This window comes from Otolemur garnettii, unplaced genomic scaffold (genome assembly GCF_000181295.1).
Source record: "Otolemur garnettii isolate 467f Iridium unplaced genomic scaffold, OtoGar3 scaffold00029, whole genome shotgun sequence".
NCBI classification, from domain to species: Eukaryota; Metazoa; Chordata; class Mammalia; order Primates; family Galagidae; genus Otolemur; species Otolemur garnettii.
Genome location: NW_003852424.1, coordinates 18,678,143 through 18,702,544, shown reverse-complemented (window position 1 = coordinate 18,702,544; position 24,402 = coordinate 18,678,143). Strand labels below are relative to the sequence as shown.

At 42.3% G+C, this 24,402-nt stretch overlaps 2 protein-coding genes across 7 annotated transcripts in view; both read right to left on the bottom strand.

Moving 5' to 3' along the window:
- The window catches only part of BTN1A1 (butyrophilin subfamily 1 member A1), a 45,909-nt gene extending 44,833 nt beyond the window's left edge, over positions 1-1,076 (bottom strand). The window contains exons 1-2 of the mRNA XM_023512644.1: positions 966-1,076; positions 375-722 (exon numbers count right to left, since the gene is read on the bottom strand). Of these exons, the coding sequence (XP_023368412.1) occupies positions 375-722; positions 966-1,044 (427 nt within the window). The 5' untranslated portion in view covers positions 1,045-1,076. The remainder of the gene's footprint in view (positions 1-374; positions 723-965) is intronic.
- A 14,107-nt stretch (positions 1,077-15,183) lies between these two features.
- On the bottom strand, positions 15,184-24,304 carry LOC100959965 (butyrophilin subfamily 2 member A1). 6 transcript variants are annotated; one of them, XM_003788890.3, is made up of 8 exons: positions 23,875-24,304; positions 23,536-23,662; positions 22,454-22,801; positions 19,770-20,051; positions 18,703-18,924; positions 18,277-18,297; positions 18,156-18,182; positions 15,184-16,645 (listed from the first exon to the last, which is right to left on the bottom strand). In XM_003788890.3, exons 2-8 carry the CDS (start codon positions 23,630-23,632, stop codon positions 16,023-16,025), a joined length of 1,620 nt encoding a protein of 539 aa, XP_003788938.1. In that variant the 5' UTR covers positions 23,633-23,662; positions 23,875-24,304; the 3' UTR covers positions 15,184-16,022. The 6 variants fall into 6 exon arrangements, with proteins under 6 accessions (XP_003788938.1, XP_023368442.1, XP_012659989.1 ...); XM_023512674.1 differs by having other exon boundaries at positions 24,110-24,304; XM_012804535.2 differs by having other exon boundaries at positions 24,076-24,102.
- Positions 24,305-24,402: the final 98 nt, after the last annotated feature.

The window sequence follows — 24,402 nt, the reverse complement described above, 5'->3', positions numbered from 1 at the left end:
ATCTGAGAAATAGACAAAACCTAAATGTCCAATTCTGGGACTTGATCAAGTAAATTGTGGTGTTCATATATAAAAGAATGTTAGTTAGCTCTTACAGCTTAAGTTTATTTAATTTCACAGAGAAATGTTTGTCCATCATTGAGGGAAAGGGCAGGAGATAATTGAAAAAAGCTCTAGGAGAAAGACATTTCACTGCTCTCTCCCTAGTCTTAACACAAACCCTTTTTCTACTTATTTCCCACTCTAGGCCTGTCAACCCCCTCTAGCCTAAAAGGGATTTTGAGAATGATCTGATGGTTTTCAAAGTAATTGAATCATAGGCAAATAATATCCTGCATGGCCATCACCAGAGAAAGTCAAAACCTGTCACTCACCAGCCACCTTGAGATGCAGGAGGGCTATGGTGGAATTCCCATCATCCTTGAAAAGGCATCGGTACTCCCCGTCATCAGAGGCCCTGATGCCATGTATCTTTACAGCAAAGTGCCCCGTGGAGATATCGTTCTTCACCAATGTCACCCTCCCACGGTACTGGGGCATCTGCTCTCCCTCCTGCTCTTGCCCGTCCCGGAGCACTAACACAGCCTGCGAGTCCTCCTTCCGGAGCCACCTCAGCTCCAGGTGCTTTGCAGTCACATTCGTGGGCAGGTGACAGGGCAGCTCAGCATCTTCACCCACCATGGCCAGGATGGGCTCCGTGGGCCCAGTCACGTTAAAGTGAGCTGCCAAAAATGAGCAGGATTACACAAACTGTGGAGGTGAGAATTGGGGACTGATTTGCACCAGACTCCCACCAAAGCAGGGAGTCCTCTGGGCTGTGTCTCTTACTCCTTTGACAGCCTGAGGGACTGTCATCTCGATCCCATTGGAGGTTCCTGGAGAGAACCATATGGGATTACTTACATTTATTGGGAGCTTTCAATCCTATAGGGATGAGGCGGGTGGAGAGAGAGAAAGAGACCTACCTGAGTCCAGGTTGGGCAGTTGCAAAAGAATGAGGATGTACAGACATCTGGGGAGGTAGGAGTTTGGGAAAACTTCCATCTCCTATCTTTCTGGAGCAGCAAGATGGGTCTCAGGAGTTTTACCCTAGGAGGTGAATAGATAGGAGGTAACTACTGGCTTTGTAGATCCTCTTCCTTCCAAAGTATACTCTACAGTTTTTTCCAACTTGGAAAGCTGGTCATTTCCATCTGAAGCCCCCTCTATACCTCCTCTTCAGTGGGGATTTTCAATCTATACTTCATCTGCATTTACTTACTACTTGAAATTTGTTCAAGCATGTATAAAATCATAAACTGGGTCCTAAACCCCAGACTTAGGAGAAAGAAGTTGTAAGGCAATGTATCCATTAGTGTTCTGCATATCAGTGAACAAATTCTGGAATGGCTGCACTAAAAAAAGTCATGTTCGTGTATAATAATTTGGTATTTGCTTTTAGCAATGATAATAAAGACAAGAGTGTGAAGGCTGAAATGGAAACCAAGAGAATTACATGGAGGAGAAAAGAGAAAAAGGAAAGAGGAGATAGAACAAGAGGGGAGAGCTAAAAAAAAATAGAGGGCCTAGTACCAGGGAGGAAGAAGTGGGAGGGAGAGAACTGTGCCCTCCTGGCTGCTCACTCTGTCAGGAGGCTGAGAGTAATCATACATTGACCTGGATGATCTTGGAGGAAAAGGCTCAAGGATCCACTGCCACCAAGTGAGAAAGCTGGGTGTGGCCCCAGGGGCATAAGCTAAAAGAAGGAGAAGGAAAGGGAAAGTGATCTCCAGAAAGTCTGCCTCCAGGTGGCCTAGTGTATTTAACTTAAAAAAAAAAAAAAAAAAAAAGGAAGGAAAGTAGGGAGAAATGGCAAACTGGATCTATGGTCTTGAGCTCAGAGATTGGAATATGTATTGATGAGCTAGACTAAGTGAGAGGGGGCAGAAAGGAAAAGGAGGAGGGTCAAGCAGATATGAAGGCTTCAACCAATTAATTGACCTGTATGAGCCTTATTTCTTTTATCACTAACTTGGTAGTAATGTTTATTGTATCTTCCTTGAAGAGATGTTGAGAGAATTAACTGTGATGAAGCAGATAAAGTGCTTAGTACATGGTAGATGCTCAGTAGAGGGCAAGTTGTTCTAATATTATTTCTGTGGATTAAAAAATAAAAGAGCAGAGGACAAGTAATAGTAGCCTCTGGCTTACCACTAGTAGTCCTTCTTTTTTATTGGAGTGTTCACTGTAGCTGCTGTGTCTGTTGGCACAACTCCATTAAAGGCCAATCTTAAAGGCAGGCTGTGAATGTGCCATCTCATGAAGTGTGATTCAGTTTATAGGGACCCAAAGTTGCTTCCCTGCCAAGTCATGTCTCTCAAAGCAATTCATGGAGCCTGCAAGTTCTTATTTTGAACTAAACTGCTTATTGTTATTAAAAAAATACAAAGAAATATTTTTATGAAATGGAAATCACCCTTAGCCTACCAATTAATGATTGTTTCATTCAATTCACATTTTGACATATTTCCTTCTAGTGTTTATTTTATGCTTATGTACATCATAAAAACAACCAATCAGCTGGGTTTTTGTATAACTCAATACATTGTTAATAGTTGCATAACTGCCAAAATCATCGGACATTTTTTTTTTTTTTTTTTTTGTAGTTGTTGGCCAGGGCTGGGTTTGAACCCACCACCTTTGGCATATGGGGCTGACGCCCTACTCCTCTGAGCTTTGGTTGTCACATGGTACAGTGCCTGCCTCTATTTAACAGAGAATCTGTGATTCTTCTGAATCTCAATTCAGATTGAGAAAAATAATTGAGCAAATTCCCTCATCCCTAATCACATGCAGCTCCTCCCTGCCATCTTTTGGCTTGTCTCAATTAATGTCTCTTCTGCCCCAGATAGCCCTCAAATTTCCTCAAATCTCCCATTTGCAAGAGTACCTGACAGCTCACTCCCAACTATAGGCACAGACTACCTTTTCCAGGCCACACCCTCTGGGCTATCTAGCAAGTCTCCAATTATATAGTCTTCAACTATATATATGTGTACACTTATCTCTCATTTTATTATTTGAAAATGGAAGTAACTTATTTTCCTGAAAATACATTGTTGATGGAAAAGAAGCCATACTCTGTAAAATAATTTTTTTTTTTTGAGACAGAGTCTCACTTTTTCACCCTTGGTAGAGTGTCATGGCATCATAGCTCATAGCAACCTCAAAGTCTTGGGCTCAAGTGATTCTCTTGCCTCAGCCTCCTGAGTAGTTTGGACTACAGGCACCCATCAGGATGTCCGGCTATTTTTAGAGATGAGGTTTCACTCTGGCTCAGGCTGGTCTCAAATCTGTGAACTCAGTCAAGCCACACCCCCTCGCCCCTGCCTCCCAGAGTGCTAAGATTATAGGTATGAGCCACCACACCCGGTCCATACTCTGTGAAATAATTTAAGGAGGTTTATTCTGAGCCAAATATGAGGACCATGACCCAGAGCTACACCTATGAAGCCTTGAGTAAGCAGACTCATGGTAGTGAGTTACAGTTTGGTTTTATACATTTCAGGGAGACAGGAATGACAGATAAAGTCATAAATTAATACATGGAAGGTATATATGTATTGGTTTGGTCCCAAAAGGGGGACCATCTTAAAGTGGGGTGGTAGAGTACAGGTTATAGGTGAGTTTAAGGTTTCTTTAGCTGACAATTGGCTGAAATAGTTAAGCTTTATCTAATGGACAAAGAATTGTTGCAAAGGAATGCTGAGTTAAGATAAGGGCTTTGCTAATCAGAGACAAACTATAGGACTCTACCCACACCCAAATGGTTTGTTACTATTGAGGACACATATCTGCATGGCTTTAGGTCTGTTAATGAGTCACAGAGGAGTGACTCTAAAGAGTCACTCTCTAGGTGACAGACAGAGTCAAACAGACAGAGTTGTTAACCATGAGAAAGGAGCCATCAGACATGCCTCATCATGCCCCCTCCCCTTCTTAGAGATGTCCTTTGTGACTCACTGACAGACCTATAGCCATGCAAGATCTACCTGCAGGTCCACAATATACACCCAGGGAAGATCCAAACTGAAAAGAAATGGTTTGAGGGAAAGAAGAACAAAAGGTATTTAGAACTCTAGCTATTGCATGACAGCCACAGTTCTGATTGCATTAAAGTCTAAATTACCTTTTTTCTTTCTTTCTTTCTTTCTTTCTTTTTTTATTGAGACAGACTCTCACTTTGTTGCCCTTGGTAGAGTTCTGTGACATCATAGCTCATGGCAATCTCAAACTCTTGGGCTCAAGCAATTCTCTTGGCTCAGCTTTCCTCATAGCTGGGACAACAGGCACCTGCCACAGTGCTTGGTTATGTGTTTTAGCAAGCCCTCGGCCGGGTTCAAACTTACCAGCCTCAGTGCATGTGGTGGGCTCCCTAACCCCTGAGATACAGGAGACCAGCTTACTTTTTTTTTCTTTTGAGACAGAGTCTCACTCTGCCACCCAGGCTAGTGTGGTATAGCATCACATCATAGCTCTTACTGCAACTCAAAACTCCTGGACTCAAGTGATCCTTCTGCCTCAGCTTTCCTAATAGCTGAGAGTGCATGCCACCATGTCCAACTAATTTTTCTAGTTTTGGTAGAGACAAGGACCTTACTCTTGCTCAGGCTGGTCTGGATCTCCTGACCTGAAGCAAACCTTCAGCCTCAGCCTCTGAGAGTGCTAGGCTTACAGGCATGAGCCACCACGCCTGGCCAGCATCTGAGTCATTATGATAGAAACCAAATAATCAGTCTTAGACAATGAAAGGCAGGATCTCTGAATTTTTCATGGCTTGGAGAATGATGTTTCTAGATGCCTCTGTCTCTCACCGCTCCTGTTTGGGAGATGCCTTGTGAGTGGGGCTGCTCTTAGGAAGTTCTTGCCGTTCTTAGGGCCACTGGAGACTAGAAACATAGACTTGCTCCTCTTAGACATGAAATCATCTGGACTGAGGAATATGCTTGCTATGTGAATATAATGATAAAATTTCAGGATTTTAGTTTTTATCCTCCTGTTTTTCAGTACATTCTGTTCACGTTTCTCAATATATTTTGCTGATGCGACCACTTGCTCTTTTTAATTGTAGATTTTATTCTGTCAAAGTAATAGTATAGTTTTTTTTATAAACAAAATAGGACAAAGAGCTTTTAAGAAAAGTGTCAGCTTCACTTTCCAACCTATCCCTCCCCGTTCCCCAGAAACAGCTTCTTTAAATTCTTTTTCTACTTTGGCGGTGCCTGTAGCTCAGTGGGTAGGGCGCCAGCCATATACGCCCAGGCTAATGGGTTGGGACCTGGCCTGGGCCTGCTAAACAACAATGACAACTGCAACAAAAAAATAGCCGGGCATTGTGGCAGACGCCTGTAGTCCCAGCTACTTGGGAGGCTGAGGCAAGAGAATCTCCTAAGCCCAAGAGTTTGAGGTTGCTGTGAGCTGTGATGCCATAGCACTCTATCAATGGTGACATAGAGAGACTCTCTCTCTCTCAAAAAAAAAATTATTTTACTACTTAGTTTTTCTTTGTTTCTGTTTTGTTTTGGAAACAAGGTCTCACTTTGTTGCCCAGGCTGGTTTCAGATCTCAAATTTGGCACTGGATTTCACCTTTCAAATCCTAACTATCCAGTGGGTGAAATAGCAGTTCCTGAAACTGACACAGAGTGGCATAATAATTGCTCAGAAGAGAAGCAGGAGAACACTTTCTAGTATGCATTCAGGCTGGCCTTAGGGCTACCAGGCAAAAGGAGGTCAACTATTCCAAGGTCTCCACCTACAACCCTGAGGCCTGAGGAAAACCCTGTATCTTTCCTAGATCAGCTCCATGAGGCAATAGAGAAGCATACCACTCTTGATCTTAACTCATGAGGGACAGGTGATATTTAGACAAGTTCTTGACCCAAGCAGCAGCAGATATTAGGAAAAAGCTCCAGAAGCTTGTCCACGACCCTATCATCTCCCTGGACACAGTGGCTGTCACTCATTTGGATTTTTATAACAGAACTTCTGAGCTACAGCCTTAGGCTTGGGAGAAGGAGCAGAAGTAGCAAGCTAGACATGCCCAGTTAATGATAGCATTGGCATCCACATTTGGAACAATGGCCAAAGTCTCCATCAATGGAAGAGAACTGTGGTGGTATATCTGTGGACTGGAAGGACACTGGGCCAAGAATTGCACTAATAAGGACAGGACACCCAAGATCCCTTGTCATTAACATCATCAAATAGGTCATTGGGCCACACTCTGTCTTATGGATCATCTCAGGAAGGGAGTTGGTTCCCATACTGGATCATGGTACAATAATGAAGTTGCCCACTCCTGTTAGCCCCTTGGCAGATAATCATCAATGGACTGGAGTGAAGGGTAACTCTCTTGGTGGCAGGTAGGCCATTAAATTTTCTTCTTGATCCTGGGGCTTCCAATTTTGTCCTCCTCATCTCCTCACGGCCACTGAGTACTCAATCCTCTATAGTCACTGGAGTTTCCAGTATTTCTACCCAACAATTCTTCATTCCCCCTTTACCCTGCTTATGGGAGGACATTATTATTGACATTCATTTCTAATAATTCCTACTTGTCTGGCCAACTGCAAGGATTTGCTTTAGAATTATGAGCACAGGTTTCCTTTTATCCTCAGACAGAACCCAGTCTCAAGGTCCTTTTAATATATTTGTACATCTCAAACCAAGATCAACAAGACTGGGAGGTAAATATCTGTGTGGTAGTCTGGGACATTGGTTCCCAAGGCCATGTCAAAATATTCCCAGCTAGTTATGGCTCATCTCACACCACAGTAGGGATAATTCCACCATTAAATAATAGAGACCCAAGTTCCAACAGGTCTTGAGCCCTTTATGAGAAAATTTCTAACTTCAGGTTTACTTACCCAACTTTCTCCCCTTATAACATCCCTATTGTAACTGTTCAGAAAAAAGATGGCATCTACTGATGGGTGCAAGAATTGAGGGTAGGCTGGGTGTCTTTAGCTCAGTGGTTAGGGTGCTGGCCACATGCTTCAGGGGTGGTGGGTTCGAACCTGGCCCAGGGCTGCCAAACAAACAAACAAAAAAAATAGTCGGGCATTGTGGCAGGCACCTGTAGTCCCAGCTACAAGGAAGGCTAAGGCATCCACTCATTATAGTTTGCATCCCTCCTCAGTCTTACAGCCACAATTTACAGGCTTTTTTGAATGGACACTCCTACAGGCACTCCCACTAATTAACCTGGACAGTTTTGCCATAAGGGTTCTAGGACAACCCTCACCTTTTTGGTCAGGCTTGAAGGAAAGATCCAGACAACTTCCAACTCCACCAGGGTGTTGTACTTCAATTTGTTGATGACTTGTTAGTCTGTTCCCAGAGCTTAGAAGAGGCATAAGAACATGTGATTCATATCCTATAATTCCTGGCTAACAGAAGTACAGCGCGTCCCATCCCAAGGTCCAAATAGCTCAAGTGAAGGTGACCCACCTGGGGCTGTTCTCACCCTGGAAGAAGGACAACTGTGCCTAGAATTCATCCAGGCTCTAGTTCATCTGCCTAAAGCTACTACTTGATCCTTTCTGTGCTCTTTTCTTGGACCTATGGGGTTCTGCCAAATTTAGACACCTAATTATGGGCTTCTGGCTAAGTAGCTGTATAAAAGCCTAAAGGGAAACCAATAAGGAACCTCAATATGGGGATGTATACAAAAACAGACTAGGCATTGAAAAAGGCTTTATTCCACACCTTGGTCCTGGGCCTACTGTACCTTCAGAGACAGAGAATAGTTCTGGGGGTGTTAACACAGCTTTTGAGGCATAGTTACAACCAGTGGCCTATTTATCAAAGAAATTGGACCCCAAAACTGCAGGATGACCTGCCTGTTTCAGAGTGATAACAGCCATATCTTTTCTCTCACCAGAGTCCACTAAAATCCCTAGGGGGAGGTTTCCTTACTATTAGAACCTCCCACCAGGTCTATGAGCTCCTCTGGGGAAGGGCAAGAAAGTAGATCTCAGATGGCTGCCAATTAAAATTCCAGGTTACGGTGGCTCTCACCTATAGACCTAACACTCTGGGAGGTTGAGGTGGGTGGACTACTTGAACTCAGGAGTTTGAGACCAGCATGGGCAAGATGGAGATGCTGTTTCTATGAAAAATAGAAAAGCTAACAGGGAATTATGGCAGGTGCCTGTAGTCTCAGGTACTCAGAAGGCCAAGGCAAGCGGATCTCTTGACCCTGTGAGCTGGGATGCCACAGCACTCCACCTAGGGTGACAGAGTGAGACTCTGTCTCAAAAAGAAAAAAATAGACAGACAGATAAAAGGAAGAATAAATCTCAAAACATCAAGAATGAAGAAAGAAAGAAATGATAAAGAACATGTGTAGGGAGGTGCCTGTGGCTCAGAGGAGTAGGGCGTCAGCCCCATATGCCAAAGGTGGTGGGTTCAAACCCAGTCCTGGCCAAAAACTGCAAAAAAAAAAAAAAGAAAGAAAAAGAATATGTGTAAATATAGTATTTTTTCTACATGCCTTGAATTTTCTAAATTATGTTTAATATCTGAAGCTAAATTTATAACATCGTATGATGTGGCTCCAAATGTATGTAGAGTTAGTTAATATACTGTTATACTTTTAGTATAATGGAAGTTAAACTAAAAGTATAACAAGTGTTAGTTAATATACTGTTATACTTTTATAACATAAATGTATGTAAGTATAAAAGTGTTAGTTAATATACTGTTATACTTTTATTTAATATAAAATAAAAGGATATTTTATAATATCCTTTATAAAAGATATAAAGGCAGCTAAGATTTCTAAACTTCACTTATACCGGTAAAATGGTGGTTACAAGCTTTGTACGTATAATATTGGAGGAAAACACTACAAAAAAAGCTATGCAAAGAGATCCACTCAAAAATACTGTAGATAAATCAAAATGGGATTCTAAAAAGTGTTTGTGTAACAAAAGGCAGGGAAAAGGAAACAAGAAAATAAATTATGTAAACAGAGAACAGAAACCAAAATGCCAGATTTGACCATAACTTAACAATTGTGTTAAATGTTAATGGTTTAAACATATTAATTAAAAGGCAAAAACTGGGAGAGCAGATGTAAAGGAATTTCTATACTGTCTATAAGCACACGGTCTGTTATTGACAGGAAAGAAAAAAAAGCGAGTCACCATATTATTATTTTTAAATTTTATATATGTATATATAATATATTTTGCAGATACAAGGTCTCACTATGTTGCTTAGGCTGGTCTCAAACTCCTGGCTTCAAGTAATCCTGCCTTGGCTTTCCAAAGTACCAGGATTACAGGCATGAGCCATTGTGCCCTGCCAGGTTAGACTATTTTGTTAATATATTAAATATAAGGTAGATGTAAGATCAAAGAAAAATTACCAGCCATCTCTGTAGAGGGAAACTGTATAATGATAAAATGTCAATCTACCAAGAAGACATAGCAATCCTAACTGTACCTATATAGCTAACAAAAAAGGTACAAAATATGTGAGGTAAAATCTAATAGAATTTAAAGGGAAAAACACAAATCCACAATTATAGTTGAAGACTTCAACATCCCTCTCTCAACAATTGATAGAACAACTAGACAGAAATCAGGAAGTACATAGAATTCAACAAGATCATCAATCAAGAGGAGGTAACTGACCTAAACAATATTTATAGAATATTCCATCCAAAGCGGAATGCACATTTTGCAAGTGTCCATAGATCATATACCAAGGTAGACCATCTCCAGGGGCATAAAATAAGCCTCAGTGAATTTAAGAGAATTGAAACCATACACAACGTGTTTTCAAACTACATGCAGTCAAACTAAAAATCAAGAATAGAAATCACCAGGAAAATTCCCAAACACTTGAAAACTGATCAACAAAGTTAAAATAATCCATGAGTCAATAAAAAAGTTTTAGGGAAATTAAAAAATACCCTGAAGTGAATGAAAATTGAAAATAGAACACAACATTTGTAGAACGGGAGGAGACAGGCTACTACACAAAACCATGATTCTTTTCAGGGTTGACTATAGGCAATTACAAGACTTACCTGGTAAACCTCAAGGAGAGAAAACCTCCCTTACTCAACCTGGACTCACTGCAAAGCCAGGGCCTTGCAGTCTCTGAAGAGAGATGTGAAAAGTCAGAACCCTTCAGTTCGCACGCTCATGTATATACTGCATTCTAAGCCAGACACCATCCCCATTTGGAGGCTTCTTCATCTGAAGTCTTTGGTAAAGGCTTTCCTCAGGCACCTCTGCCAAGACCTCCTTATCTGAAGGAGGGAAGAAAATTTTGAAGATAATTTTTTTCACTCTGACTCAGTACTTTTCCACTAACAGCTACAGAAAGAAAGAGTGAGAGACTCAGGAAAAGGCAATGTTTTAGGTGGTAAACTTGGAGATATTTTCTAGAAGTAGGGAATAGTTCTCAGACTCAGAAGTATCAAGAAAGATGAGGAGCAAAATGTATAGTAATAGAACTGAATTAAAGAAATCATAGATAGGAGTCTCGATGAAATGATGGGGAATCAGTGAGGGTTAGTAGTCACTTGAAAGTTTGAACACAGCCAGGGTGCAGTGGCTCACACCTGTTATCCTAGCACTTGGGAGGCTGAGGCCAGTGGAATGTCTGAGTTCACAGGTTCGAGGCCAGCCTGAGCCAGAGCAAGACCTCTTCTTTTTTTTGAGACAGATCCTCAAGCTGTCGCCCTGGATAGAGTGCCGAGGCATCACAGCTCACAGCAACCTCCAACTCCTGGGCTCAAGTGATTCTCCTGCCTCTACCTCCCAAGTAGCTAGGACTACAGGTGCCCACCACAACACCAGGCTATTTTTGGGTTACAGCCATCATTGTTGTTTGGTGGGCCTAGGCTGGATTCGAACCCACCAGCTCAGGTGTACATGGTTGGCACCTTAGCCGCGTGAGCCACGGGCACCAAGCCAAGACTTCTTCTTGAAAAATAGCTGGGTGTTGTGGCAGGCGCCTGTAGTCCCAGTACTGAGGAAGCTGAGTCAAGAGAATTGCTTGAGCCCAGGAGTTTGAGGTTGTTGTGAGCTATGATGCTACGGCACTCTACCAAGGGTGACCAAGTTAAGACTCTGTTGCAAAAAAAAAAGAAGAAAAAAAAAAGAGAAAATTTGAACAAAAATGGAAAAATAATTTTTTTCTTTTTTGGGACAGAGTCTCACTTGGTCACCCCTGATAAAGTACGTGGTGTCATAGCTCACAGCAACCTCCAACTCTTGGGTTCAAGTGATCCTCTTGCCTCAGCCTCTCAGAGTACCTGGGACTATAGGCTCCCACCACAACACCTGGCTATTTTTTAGAGACGGGGGGTGGGGGTGGGTTTCACTCTGGCTCAGGCTGGTCTTGAACCTGTGAGCTCAGGTAATCCGCCTGCCTCAACCTCCCAAGGGTATGAGCTACCATGCCCAGCTGGAATTGTTTTCTTCTAAGAAATTAAAACAAATAATTTTACTGATTTCTACTCAGTAGAAGAATTTGAAAGAAGGGCATATTATTTCACAGTAAGGCCTCTCAGAAGGTAAACATAGATTACTAAGATGGAAAGAAAAATTAAGAAATCAGATATAAGAATCAGTGACAACTAAAGGGGACAGGGAGAGACAGAGAACAAATATGGAAGTGAATTAGACATGAGATGCTGCTGCCTAAACTGGAGGTAGCATTTGGGGGAATAAATGAGATAACCTGCTTACCTGAGGATGCTGGGAACTCGAACAAAGTTCTAACAACCAGTAAGAGCTAACTATTTGGAAAACTAGGAAAATAAAAGTAAACTTTCTGACTACTCAAAGAAAAATCTCTGTATCAGAGTGGACAATGATATCCATTGGCATAGTTGTCTAGTTTAGATGTATGTCTGTCCTATGCCCCCAGAACAGGATTCTTTCTGAGATGTATATGGAGTTTGTGCCTTTAGAGTCCTTACACATCTGGTGAAATTTGTGGGGGCATCTATAAGCCAGTGTGCAAGGAACTTTGCACAGCTGAGGAAATAAAAGTAGCTAACTCTGCCTTGAAGTTACATGTGGGTAGGTGTTCCAGGTGGTGTGGCACTGAAGTTATGTCAACATAGAAACTCAGCATTGGTTCTACTGACCAGGTATAAAAATCCCTACTTCTTTCTCCCAGCCAAAAAGGAGTCTGTGACTGCATCAGGACACTTTCTCCATGGAGGTACTGCTGATGATCACTGAGGCAACTACAGTGAACAGGCCTTCATCAGGATTCTTGGACTCATGAATGGATGGACGTATCTTCCCTTGGGAGTTCTCCACTGCACCTGGGGCTCTGGGAACCACCCACTGAGGTACACTCCAACTGGAACTCCCCTCTTTTAACTTCCACATGGATTTAACCTTCTTGACAGAGGATGATTTAAGCACATTACCTGTACTGTGTAGTTTATTTCTATTATGATATTATAATATAAAATGAAATAATTATACAACTTATCATAATGCAACCTCTCTGCTAAGGATAATCTATATTTGCAGCCATTCCTCAGTGCTAGCATCATTGCCTTAGCTCCATCTCAGTCCACCAGGTATTAGATTCTCATGAGGAATGTGCAACATACATCCCTTGCTTGTGCAGTTTACTTAGGGTCTGTACCTCTCTGAGAATCTAATGCTACTACTGATCTGATAGGAGACGGAGCTCAGGCAGATGATGCCAGGAGGTGGCTATGATACAGATGGAGGTCCCCTGGGTTTACAGATATAAGCATTTTAAAAATTGTGTCTGTTTCTTATAAAAGAACCACATTTTATCCTATCATATCTCTACCTTTTTAGAGACAAGATACTTTTGTCCTACAAATAAAAGCACAAAAAACTTAAAAACTACACAAGCTGCTATGACAAGAGCTCTGTTGTTGTGAAGCTGAGATCCAGATACTGTCATCATATTTTTCAAATATAAAACTTATTTGAGTGGTTAAATATACACAATAATAAAGAGCACTGCAATAGTTACACATTTACAGATTATAGTTTTAGCACATTCTAAGCACAGCACAATTATACTTTCCTGTGTAATTCTAGTCTGCTTTTGTGGTTTACAAAACACACGCTCCACTGTTGTGACTCAAAACTAGTATAGTCACCAGCTTTATTTTTAGTGTTACTAAGTACTTTCATTCATCTTCATTTTTTGGTTTACATTTTATTTTCATGTGTATTTGTTTCTCATGCTGCCAGTGAGTTTGTTGTAAGGTTCAATTTTAGGTAGATATGAAGGATGTCTTGGTAAGGGGTTCCTGTGACAAACTATGGGACCTACGTGCACCATTATTTAAGTCATAAACCAAAAATAAAGGCCTATGTTTTATTTACATCATAAAACAGTCCCCTAAAGTAGCTGAAGCTCCCAGGACTCAGCTGTAAGCTTTGCAGATATGAATCAATTATATTATAACAGTTTTAAGTTTTGTGGTAGAGCAGGCCGATTATACAATATCTAGACCGACTTTTCTCAGTAATAAAATCCATTTTGTTGTTATTGCAACATGTCCATCTCTCTTACATAGGGCAAGCCAAGGGACTAAGTTTGAATCAATGCCTTCAGGGTAGAAGTTGTGCTTCTCAGAGAGATCCTAAAATGGGAGGCTAAAACAGATGGAAGACTCTTAACACTCCCTCTTCTTCCTCCTTCCTCTTGTTTCAAGTCTGAAGCTTCGACCTAAAGATGCAACAGCCATCTTGCCACCATGAGGCAACTCTGATCTTAGAATTGATAGCCTCCAGAACTGTAAGAAATAAATTTCTGTTGTTTATAAACCACCCATTCTTGGCAATTTTGTCATGGCTGCCAGAACAGACTAAGATGTACATATCAACATAGACAACTGTGTCTTTATCTTTACAAATCAGGTACTTAAGCATGTTCCCAATTTTTCCCATAATGTTTTCATATGTAGTTATAGCAATATAATTGTGGACTATTTACATTTTTTTTTCAGCCCAGTTTTCCAACTGGATTGCTGAATTACCTGAAATCCAAAATACTAACATTAAGCCAGCATTTTAGATGCCTGATTATATTAGTCAGGGATCTCCAGAGAGATATCAATAGATGTAGATATATACACATGCATAATAATAAATAGATATAATTAGATGAAAGGCATTTATTAGAAGAATCAGGTCATATGTTTATGGAGGCTGAAAAGTTGAGAAGTTCCACATGCAAGGAGACACTGAGATACTGGTAACATGACTCAGTTCATGTCTGACAGCCTCAAAGCTAAAGAAACTTATGGTGTAACTCTCAGGCCCAACGCCAAAGGCCTGAGAATATGGGAAACTGCTGGTGCAAGTCCTGAAGTCGAAATATAAGAGAGCCTGGAGTTCTGATGTCCAGGGACAAAAAGTGACTGCCTAGTACTGGGGAGTGGGGTGGGGAAGAAGGGAGAGAGAAAGAGATTCTCTTTCTTCTGGTATTTTGTTCTATAGGACTCTCAGCTGATTGGATGGTACCCACCCACATTGAGGGTTGATCTTTCACTTAGACCAGTGAGATAGGCTTAAAATTTCTTCTGGAAACACCCTCACAAACACACACAGAAATATTGTTTCACCAGCTGTCTATGTACTCATAAATCCTGTAAACTTGATATCTAAAATGAGCCATCACACTGATTTACTTTCAGGGTCCTCTATGATGGTTCTCAAATATGGTCTAGGAATTCCTGGGTGGTAGTGGAGGGGTATCTCTCATATACTTTAGGGGGTGCTCAGGGTTAATATTTCCATAATGAAATTAAGACATTATTTATTGTTTTTAATCTCATTCTTTCATTAGGGCTTAGTAAACTTTTCTTCTGACTATATGACCTGATATTCCAATGGACTGAATACAAAAGTGGATTTGAGAATATAGGTATCTTCTATTAAGTCAGACATTAGATTTGGAAAACATTAAACAAAGTCATACTTCTCAATAAACTTATTTTGCTTTGGAAACAATAGTTATTTTTCATAAAATATGCTTCTTTTATTAATTTATAATTTGTTATTAATGTTATTAATATCAATTAGGAGCTCATTAAAACTTTCTAAGTTTCAATCTTGAGTGCCACAAATATTTTTTTTTTTGAGACAGAGTCTCACTATGTTGCCCTTGGTAGAGTGCCATGGTGTCAAGCTTACAGCAACCTCAAACTCTCGGGCTTAAGTGATTCTCTTGCCTCAGAGAGAGAATTCCATTCTGAGGAACCAGCAAGGCCTCTCCTTTCCTCTCAATACTGTCTCTACAAACATCGACTGTCCACATCTTCATGTTTTCAACATCTACCTCCCAAGTAGCTGGGACTACAGGCACCCGCCACAACACCTGGCTATTTTTTGTTGCAACTGTCATTGTTGTTTTAGTTGGCCCAAGCTGGATTTGAACCTGCCAGCCTCGGTGTATGTGGCTGGCACCATAACCACCGTGCTACAGGTGCTGAGCCAAGTGCCACAAATATTAACAGATATGAACCCAAATAAACAAATGTTCTCCAGGGTCCTTAATAAATTTTCAGGATCTAAAGGCATCCTGAGACCAGGAAACTTTAAAACACTATTGTTCCCATTCAACCTGGACCCTCAGGTAAACCTGGTTCAGTACTCACTCCTCCTCCTCTTATATCTTGATGGATTCTGTTGGCCTCACCCTGTGTTCATAACATCTGGTGCCAACCAGAGTAACAGAATCAACACTGTCACCTTGATGGTGAAGGAGCAGATTTGCGGCCCTTCGTCTTTTGCCTTGGCTGGGAGCTGTATAACAGCAGCAGCTTGCCTGACGCTAGATCTTCCCCATACGAACAAACTGAGGAGCTACAAAAACCACAACCTGGTGGACAGCTGGAGTGGAGGCCTAAAACGGGAGTGAAAGAGGCAGCTTATATGACAAGAGGGAAGGAGGGCTTATACTCAGCCAGGAGGCCCTGATGTGGCAGCTGAGAGGGTGAGGGCTTCCCTACATGGCTCGGAGACCAGGGGATTGTTCCTGTAGGTGGTGGTGGGTCCGTGCCCTGTGAAGAATCAGGCCATCCTCAGGCACTGTGACACCATTGGCTCCTGCGAGTGCTGGGCAGATGAACAGGGGGCTGTCATCAGACCCCAGCCTGAAGAAGGGCCTCAGGGGGCCAGCAAAGGCTGAACGGGGACAAGTGTAGATGTGAGATCTGTCCCTCATGTTGTAGAAGGAGACATCTCCAGCTTCATAGTCCAAGAAGACACCCACCCTGCAAAGGCGCTCTCTCAGAGGGAGAATCCTCTCAGGGGAGGACAGGGCCCGGCACTGGTTTTCAAACATCTCCAGGGTCCAGAAGCCATTCTGAGGAAGCAGCAAGGCCTCTCCTTTCCTCTCAACACTGTCTCTACAAATACCCACTGTCCACATCTTCATGTTTTCAACATCTACCTCCCAGTAATGTTTTCCTGAAGTGAAGCTCTCCCGGCCCAAAACACAGGGCCGACAGTCAAACCTCTCAGGGTTGTCAGGCACACTCTGGTGGGAAGGGCCGCGTCTCACACTTCTCCGGTCCTCAGACAGGAAGAGCTCAGGATGAGCTGTGTCTGGGTCCAAGACCACATCGGCTGCAGAAAAAGTCTTAGGTTTAGGCCTGGAGTTTCAGGAACCTGGAGATTGTGTGATTCCTGCTCCCCCCAACAGGGCTTGGAAAGCTAGTAGGGGATCCCACATGTAGTGGTGCTTTCCATGAAGGGCTCTTGATCCTAGGCAGCTCACAAACTGAGAACTACTGAAGTTGTACTTCTCTCTCCCCAGTAAAGGAGGACTGCTCTCAGATGGAGGAGAATTGGGCCTCCAAGAAACCCAGAAAGTTAGCATGAGTCAAAATTAATGGTTTCTACTTCCTCTTAGCATTCTTAGATCTGCCCCATATTCTCTGTAATACGTATGACGTCTGGGACTCTCTTCAGTTAGAAACTTTCCAGCTTGGCTGAAAGCAGCAAAGAGGCTTCATATCCTGCTTTTCTCATGCCTCCGTGAACAACTAAGGTGAATCTCTTACTACAAAGTGTCCTGGGTGGCAAGGAACCACTTCATTGCCCTCCTGTTCTTTTAACTAGGTGACAACTGATTTAAATGATTGACAAGGACAACCTTCAAAGAGTAAAGGAGGATGAATTTCCCCAAAAGCCAACTTACCACCTGAGAGGTATGTGTGGTAAAAGTAGGGAGGAAATATGATTTTCATCCAGTTTCACTTTAACAACATGGGTCTGAAGCCTCTGGGTATAGAAAATGCTCCAGACCTTGGACATTCTATAGACTTCTCCCAAGTTCATTATATTAATTATCCAGTGTGTCTTTCTATTTATGTTAAAATGTTTTTATCCTTTCTCTAAGTTAATAGGTGTGTCTGATTATGACAACTTGTCATGGTACCTGAAGTTGATAGTGACAATTTTGAAAATCACCTAAAAAGGAATGCCCATGTGCCATGGTCTCTGGTAATGCTAAATTTTTAGTGATGCTGGGCTGAAGGTGACAAATCATAAAATTCAAAATGCTCATTAGAAGTAGGCAAGGGAATTCTGTGCTCTTCCACTCACCAGGTCCCCCTGCCCTGACAGGTTACATGCAGGATAGCAGTGTCTGAGGAGCAGAGAGACACTTCTGGCCACCTATGTTGGCTTTATTGGGGAACTTCCTCTTATCGGGGAACTTCATTCTCTTTTCTCCATGTGGGTCTTCAACTGTGCACAGTCACCATCCCTAGGTTATAAATAACTAAGACACCTCAGGCTTTTTGCAAATTAATCCAGAATCCAAGAGCAACAAGTACTGAAATGTAACTCTTAGGGGGCTCTACTATGTGTCAGAGACCTCTGGTAACTGGACTAAATTATTCTACAACAGAAAAGACCATGGGAAATAAACTTTAGGATTAATAAAGAACTCCTGGGGTTCCCTGACAGATGAGCCATGACTAAGCTTTGGTGGGACACAGGTTGTAAGCCAGCCCCAAGCCCCAGCTGTCCCCACCTAGCCTTGGTCCCCTTGCTCTTTTCTTATCCAGAGAACTATTGGCTGCTACTAGGGAGAAAGGTCAGGATCTAAGAGAATGAAAGAAGTGCTCACCAGCATGTAAGAGTGTTCTTCTCCATCCTGCAAGGGACAGACAGAGAGGTCAATGTCATGAGATAAAGGCTAACCAAGCAGAACACAAATTGTGCCTGAGTAATTCAAGAAAAAAACTCACGCAATTCTTCTTGAAGTTGCTCTGAAAAAGAAACAGAAATAGAATGATGTTCTCAACAGAAGAACTAGGAGAAGTTGGGTTTATATTAAATGATGTAGGACCCATCCTTTCTATTAATACCACCCTTCCCCAATGTCACGGAACTGTCAGAAACCAGAGAGGATTTATGACCCAGAGACTGGGCAGTATCAGCATATGTTTAGGCTTCCTGTGTTCACCCATTAGTGCTACAGCTCCTCAGGGCCAAGTACCCTGAATGTCTGCAATGCTTGTAGAATGGAAGTACTAACAAAGCCATATGGACTTGAAAACTCTAAGCCCTTGCTACTGCTGACACAAGTTTCCTCTCTCTTTTCCCCAAGCTGCTGCTACCTGTCAGAGATATGTCCTTTCTATGTCAGTGAGTTTGTCTTCTCAGTCTTTTACCTTTTATTTGATGTGCTTTCTCTTTTTCTGCACGTTCTTTATATAATTCCTTCTGGGCAATTTCTTTCTCTTCCAGTTCAACCTCCTTTGCCCCTAACAAAATGATTTTTTCCCTGTGGAGTTTCTTGATGTAATAGATGCTTATAGCTATGGGGGCGATGAGGACAGCCAGGATGAGCGGTAGGATCACAACCCAGGGAGATATGCTGGGCATAAAGGATTCTGAAAAGGTAGTCAGGGAAGTCCATTTAATGATAAACAGGAGACCAAGGGTGAGAGTACCCCTTAGGGGCACATCTGAAGAGCTTCCTTAGGGGACTTCCCTGTCAGCTTCTCCTCAGAAACTCCAGATGGAGCAAGCAATGCAACTGCCAGAAGACAGAAAAGCAGAGACACCTGAAGAAGTCACCATGGGAAGGACCAGGGTGAATAAAGCTAACCAGCCATGCTGAATCAGCATAGCCACTACCCTGGTTCAAGCCACCATCACTCTTGCCTAGAATATTGCCATATCCCCCTCCTTGTTCTCCCATTACAACCTGTGGTTTATTTTCCACTAAACAGCCTAAGTGAGATAATATTATTTCTTTGCTCAGAACTCTTCAATGCTTCTCATCTCCCTTAGACTAAAAGGCAAAGTCTGTTTTGGCCTATGCTGCCCCATACAATGTGGCCTTATTGCTGCTGTGAATTCATCTCCTCCTCCTTTCTGCACTCACTCCATTTCAGCAACTCTAGCACAATTCAGGATTCACCCATCCACACTATTGCTCATGTGTTATGATTGTTCTGAATACTTAAAAACCACTGAAAGGCAAGAACCTCATTAGGAAAAAAAAGACAAGATTAACCCTGAGATAAGAGGTTGCTACTCATGTCTTTGGAGATTCTATGGTTTTTCCCTTCTGCAAGGAGAGAGGCCCAGCTCAGGTGCAGCCGGCAGCTCCTCAAGGCCAAGGACCCTTAAACACACGCTCCTACCCTCTCCTCATCACCACCTGGGGATCCACCTGTAGGCTGAGGAGCCCACCTCCATACCATGTGTCTCCAGAGGGCAGAGAACTAACCTGGAATGAAAATCACAGTTTCCTTTTCCTGGCCGAGCAAGGTGTTGTTGACAGAGCAGGACATGTTCCTCATGGATCTATCTCTGATGATCACAGCTGTGGTCACCAGGAAGAGGCCGTCTGCATCAGCAGTGTGAGACCCATCTAGGGCAGGTACAACCTTACGATAGGGGTCTCTCCACACTGCCAGAGGCTCTGGATACCACCCTCCAGATGTGCACTCCAGCCGAATGCCGCCATCTTCATGTCCCTTCATTTCAACTAGGGGCTTAGAGCCCAGACCTGGGGAGGGAGGTCAGGGTTCAGCTACTAAGCAGAGGTGTCTCAGCCCCTACTATGCCTCTTCTGTGAAGGGAGGAACAAAGGAAGAAAAAGACAGTGGGAGGGAGCAAGAAAAATTAAGGAGGAAAGAATTTTGATGCTGGAAAACACTAGAAGATCAATATACCAAAAAAAATCTGAGATCTCTAAGAGGAAAAGATTATACTGCATACTCTTCCCTGTGCTCCACCCACAGGCCCCATCATGGCACCAAGCATGTGTCTGTCTGCTGTAACTACTGGATTTATTCTGACAAGGACTAATTTTCTCACTTCTAGGTGGGTCTGCCCAGTCCAACGTGAAATGGCAGGTTGAAGTTTTTACTTTCAATTCCTTAAAAACTTCTCAATAGACTTTGGTTTCATGAAGCTCTGGAATAATATAATACAGAAACCTTCCAGGCTGGCATAATCTCAAGAAATTTTTGACCTAAAGACACTGTCTTTTCTGTCCACTTCTGGGCTTCATACCATCATAGCTATTTACTACCTATAGAAGGTGATGGTTTTTAGGAGAATGGACAGAACTGGCCACCAACCTTTAACCTGATTCACAGAAGCTTAGATCACCAAGTGATTTTCTCATATTCCTTTGAGAATATCAGTGTATTATTAGAAATAATTGCATGCTTTCTGGATCCTTAAGATAATAATATCAATGCTTCAATGTCAGAAAATCTTTACCAAAAATTCTCAGAATTGACTCATCCTAACTAAACTATATCTTTAAAAATATCTTCAATGACAAAGAATACCAAGTGTGAGAGGGCTCCAAACACATGGCTTAGGGAGACTTATGAGCCATGTGTGATCATTTACACTTCTTTTGAATAATTCCTTTGTAAAGCCTACCCAGAAAATTATACCAAAAATAGGAAATTAAAACAATCACTTAAGCCTACCCCTTCCTCATCAATTTTATTTTTACCAAAAGCAAAGAAAAACCCAGTTGTACATTTCAAGACCCATAGAGAAATCTTGAAATAAAATAAGATTAAAATAATTCAGTATATTAGAACACAAAATTCTACAAAACATCCTGTGGGATTCAATAAGGGCAGATATGAGACAATAGACTGAAAATCATCACCCAAATCAAACAACCAACAAACCTCCTCCCCCCAAAAATGAACAAACAAACACGGAATCCCATAATGATTCCATTCAGAGTGGGGGTGGCTAGGCTATAGTCAGGTTTATAGGAAACAAATTGAATGTTTCTGCCATACATGGACCATAACTGGTCAACCATGAACTAATGAACTGCCATTGTGAGCAGTCAGAAAATAAGGGTGGAGAAACTCTCTTTCCATGATGCTCTGTTTTAATCAGATACAAGGTTGTGACTGTGAGTGACAAAGATGGAGTGTCCTACCAGTTATGGTTTAACACCAGGTAAGGACATACTCTCCCCAAACCTCGCCTCTTCTGACCTGATGGACTGAAATGCCAACATAGTCTTCTGAGTCTTAAAGCATATTCTAGTCTTCAGACATTTCTTTTAAAGCATAATACATTGACCAAGGAGTACAGGCATTCCTTAGAGCAGGCATCCTCAAACTATGGCCCACAGACCACATGCAGCCTGCCGAGGACATTTATCCAGCCTGCCGGGTGTTTTTGCCACTGCTGCCTGTCCTTTTAAACTATAGTCCGGCCCTCCAACAGTCTGAGGGACAGTGAACTGGCCCCCTGTTTAAAATGTTTGAGGACCCCTGCCTTTGAGTCATGTTAATAAACTTACAGAAATACCTACTAAAATGTATTTTTATGCTGGAGAAGTCCTGGCAAATTTCTCCCTGACGAACTCACTCTCACTTTCTCTGTAAGGGTTAGAACTTAGTGCATAATTTTGCCTCTTAGATTGCTTTAACAAAATCATCTATTTACATATCTCTTCTCTCCACAGTAGGTATGTGAGAAAAGGAGAAAGAGGCAAGATTAGTATTTATCAAGAAATGAGACTCTTATAAGTTATAATTCACTGGGCAGTCCTTATTTATCCCAGTTGTACAGGTACACTTTTTAACAGTGTCTCCTCTTACTCTCAAAAGTGCACATTTCTATACCACAGATTAGGGAAGTCCTCAAAAAAGGAGGAAAAAAAGTGTACATTTTCAGTGATAGAGCAGAGTCAAGAATTATTTTTAGGGATTAACCTGTCTTTCCCACTCAGGGCCATAGATGAATTCTGTGTGTGCTTCTCAAGAAGTGATAACCACAGCTTAACAGGGCAAACCTACTCCTGACTCTGTGAAAAAGGGATTCCACACACAAATCTCCTGGTGGGCAGGAGATTAGCTGAAAAACTTTCCCCAAAAGTCACACTATGAAACAGTAATAAAACAAAATGAAGTAACACACCTGCAACCACAAGGCGCATGATGGCCTCATCGTAGTACCTGCCTTCTTGGAAGTAACAGCGGTAGATGCCATTGTCCTGGGCTGTGACATTGTGGATGACCAGCGCCACACTGCCTCTACTCATGTCTTTGCTCACAAGGGTGGCTCTTCCTCGGTACTCCTCCATCTGCTCCTCTGTTCTTTCTCGCCCACCCTTATAAACCAGAACTGCTGGGGAGAACTGAGTCCGGAACCACCGCACCTCCATGTCCTCAGCATTTTTCTCTGGGGACAGGTGGCAGTGTAACGTGATGTTTTCTCCCACCATGGTCAGGATTGGATCAGCCGGTCCCTTGACAGTAAACTGGGCTATTCAACAAAGGAGCAGAATCACACAGGGACTTCAGGCATCAAATATCTAAGTCAGAAAAAGAAGTGTATGTTCCACACACTGAAAAATTCTTTCCAAGGCTATGGAAGCTTTCTAGGCTAAGAATTCTGGGGACTAGTAGCTGTGGTTGGTCACCAGCAGCTATTAAGACTGCTATTGCCTCCTGAATAAACATTGAAGAGCTTACCCTGAGCACCCTCTACAGACTCTGTGCCCCTAACAACATTTTCCTCTATTCCCCAGTCTAGCTGAGTGCCTGGGTGTAGTATAAATTAAGCTGTCCAAAAGGAGACCCACTAACTAGTTCCAGTTGATCAAGCTGTAGGCGTAAAATACATACACAAGATTTTGAAGATTTAAAAGTTGTAAATGTTAAATATCTCATTGCATTTACAAAGTATTTAAATTATGAAATGAAATTAATATTTCATTATGTGAGATGAAACAAAATCTATTATGAAAATTTATTTCTTTTTACTTTTTAAGTAAAAAGTAAAAAAATAAATAAATAAATTGAAAATTTGCAATTGTATATAGACCTAGACGGTAAATCTCACTGTATGCCTACTGGACAGCACTGCTATCAGTCCAGTGAACACATGCGGAATGAAAGGATGAGTCAGCACCATCACAGTCCTTCTTCCCCTTTGCAAACTTAAGTGTAGATGTTGCTTTTTGATAGTTGAGAGTAGCAAGTGGCATGCATCCCTACCTGAGACCAGTGCAAGCAGGCTGAGGATGGGGAAGAGAAAGGAAGCTGGCAGGGAGAAGTGCAAGGAGGCAGCCGGCTCCGTAAGTACCAAGAACATAGTCACCCAGCACAGGCAGGGACCTCAGGCCTAGGGGTACAGAGGGGTAGGTTCAGGCGAGGAGATTTAACACCACAGTTCTGATTTAGATCAAGCATTGCGGTCACTCATGTTGTTCTCATCAGGGCCCCAACATCGGTCTTGGATAGCCCACTTCTTCCCAATATCTCTCAACAAAAGGATGTAATGAACATTCCATGAAGTAAGTCAACAATATAACCATCAGGCAGGCAGTTTTCCACCTTTCTGGGCTCACTTCTCTAGATAGAATCCACTTTCTTTCTTGTCATTTGATACTCTTCCACACCCGCCCTCTTTTCTCTTCCTCCTTCCGGTGAACCAGGCTAGCAACCTGAGTTAAGGCCAAGCACGGCCGCGCATCCCCAACAGTAGCCTCCCCCTCTCCCAGGGACCCGGTTTTCTTTCATAGCCGCCTCACCTACCTTGGAGCAGTAGCGCTTCCCCTCCCTTTCCTACCTTCTAGAATCAACTTTTTGTTTTCTTTTCTCCTTTGACCCTCAAATGACGATTTTCCGGTCGTTCCTTTTTTTTTCCATCCCGCCGGTAGGCACAGGCAGCACTAGAGAACAAAGCGTCCCAAACGGGCAGACAAAACTGTCTTCCCCCTCCCGTTAGTTTAGTTGAGCTGCCAGGAGCTGATGGACCTGAGGTCAGATTTCGAGATCGCCAGTAAATGGTTTCGCGCAGCAGAAGAGCCAGCCAATGGCGTCCCTGGGTCTTATTTCTCACCAGTTACTAGGTAGAATATG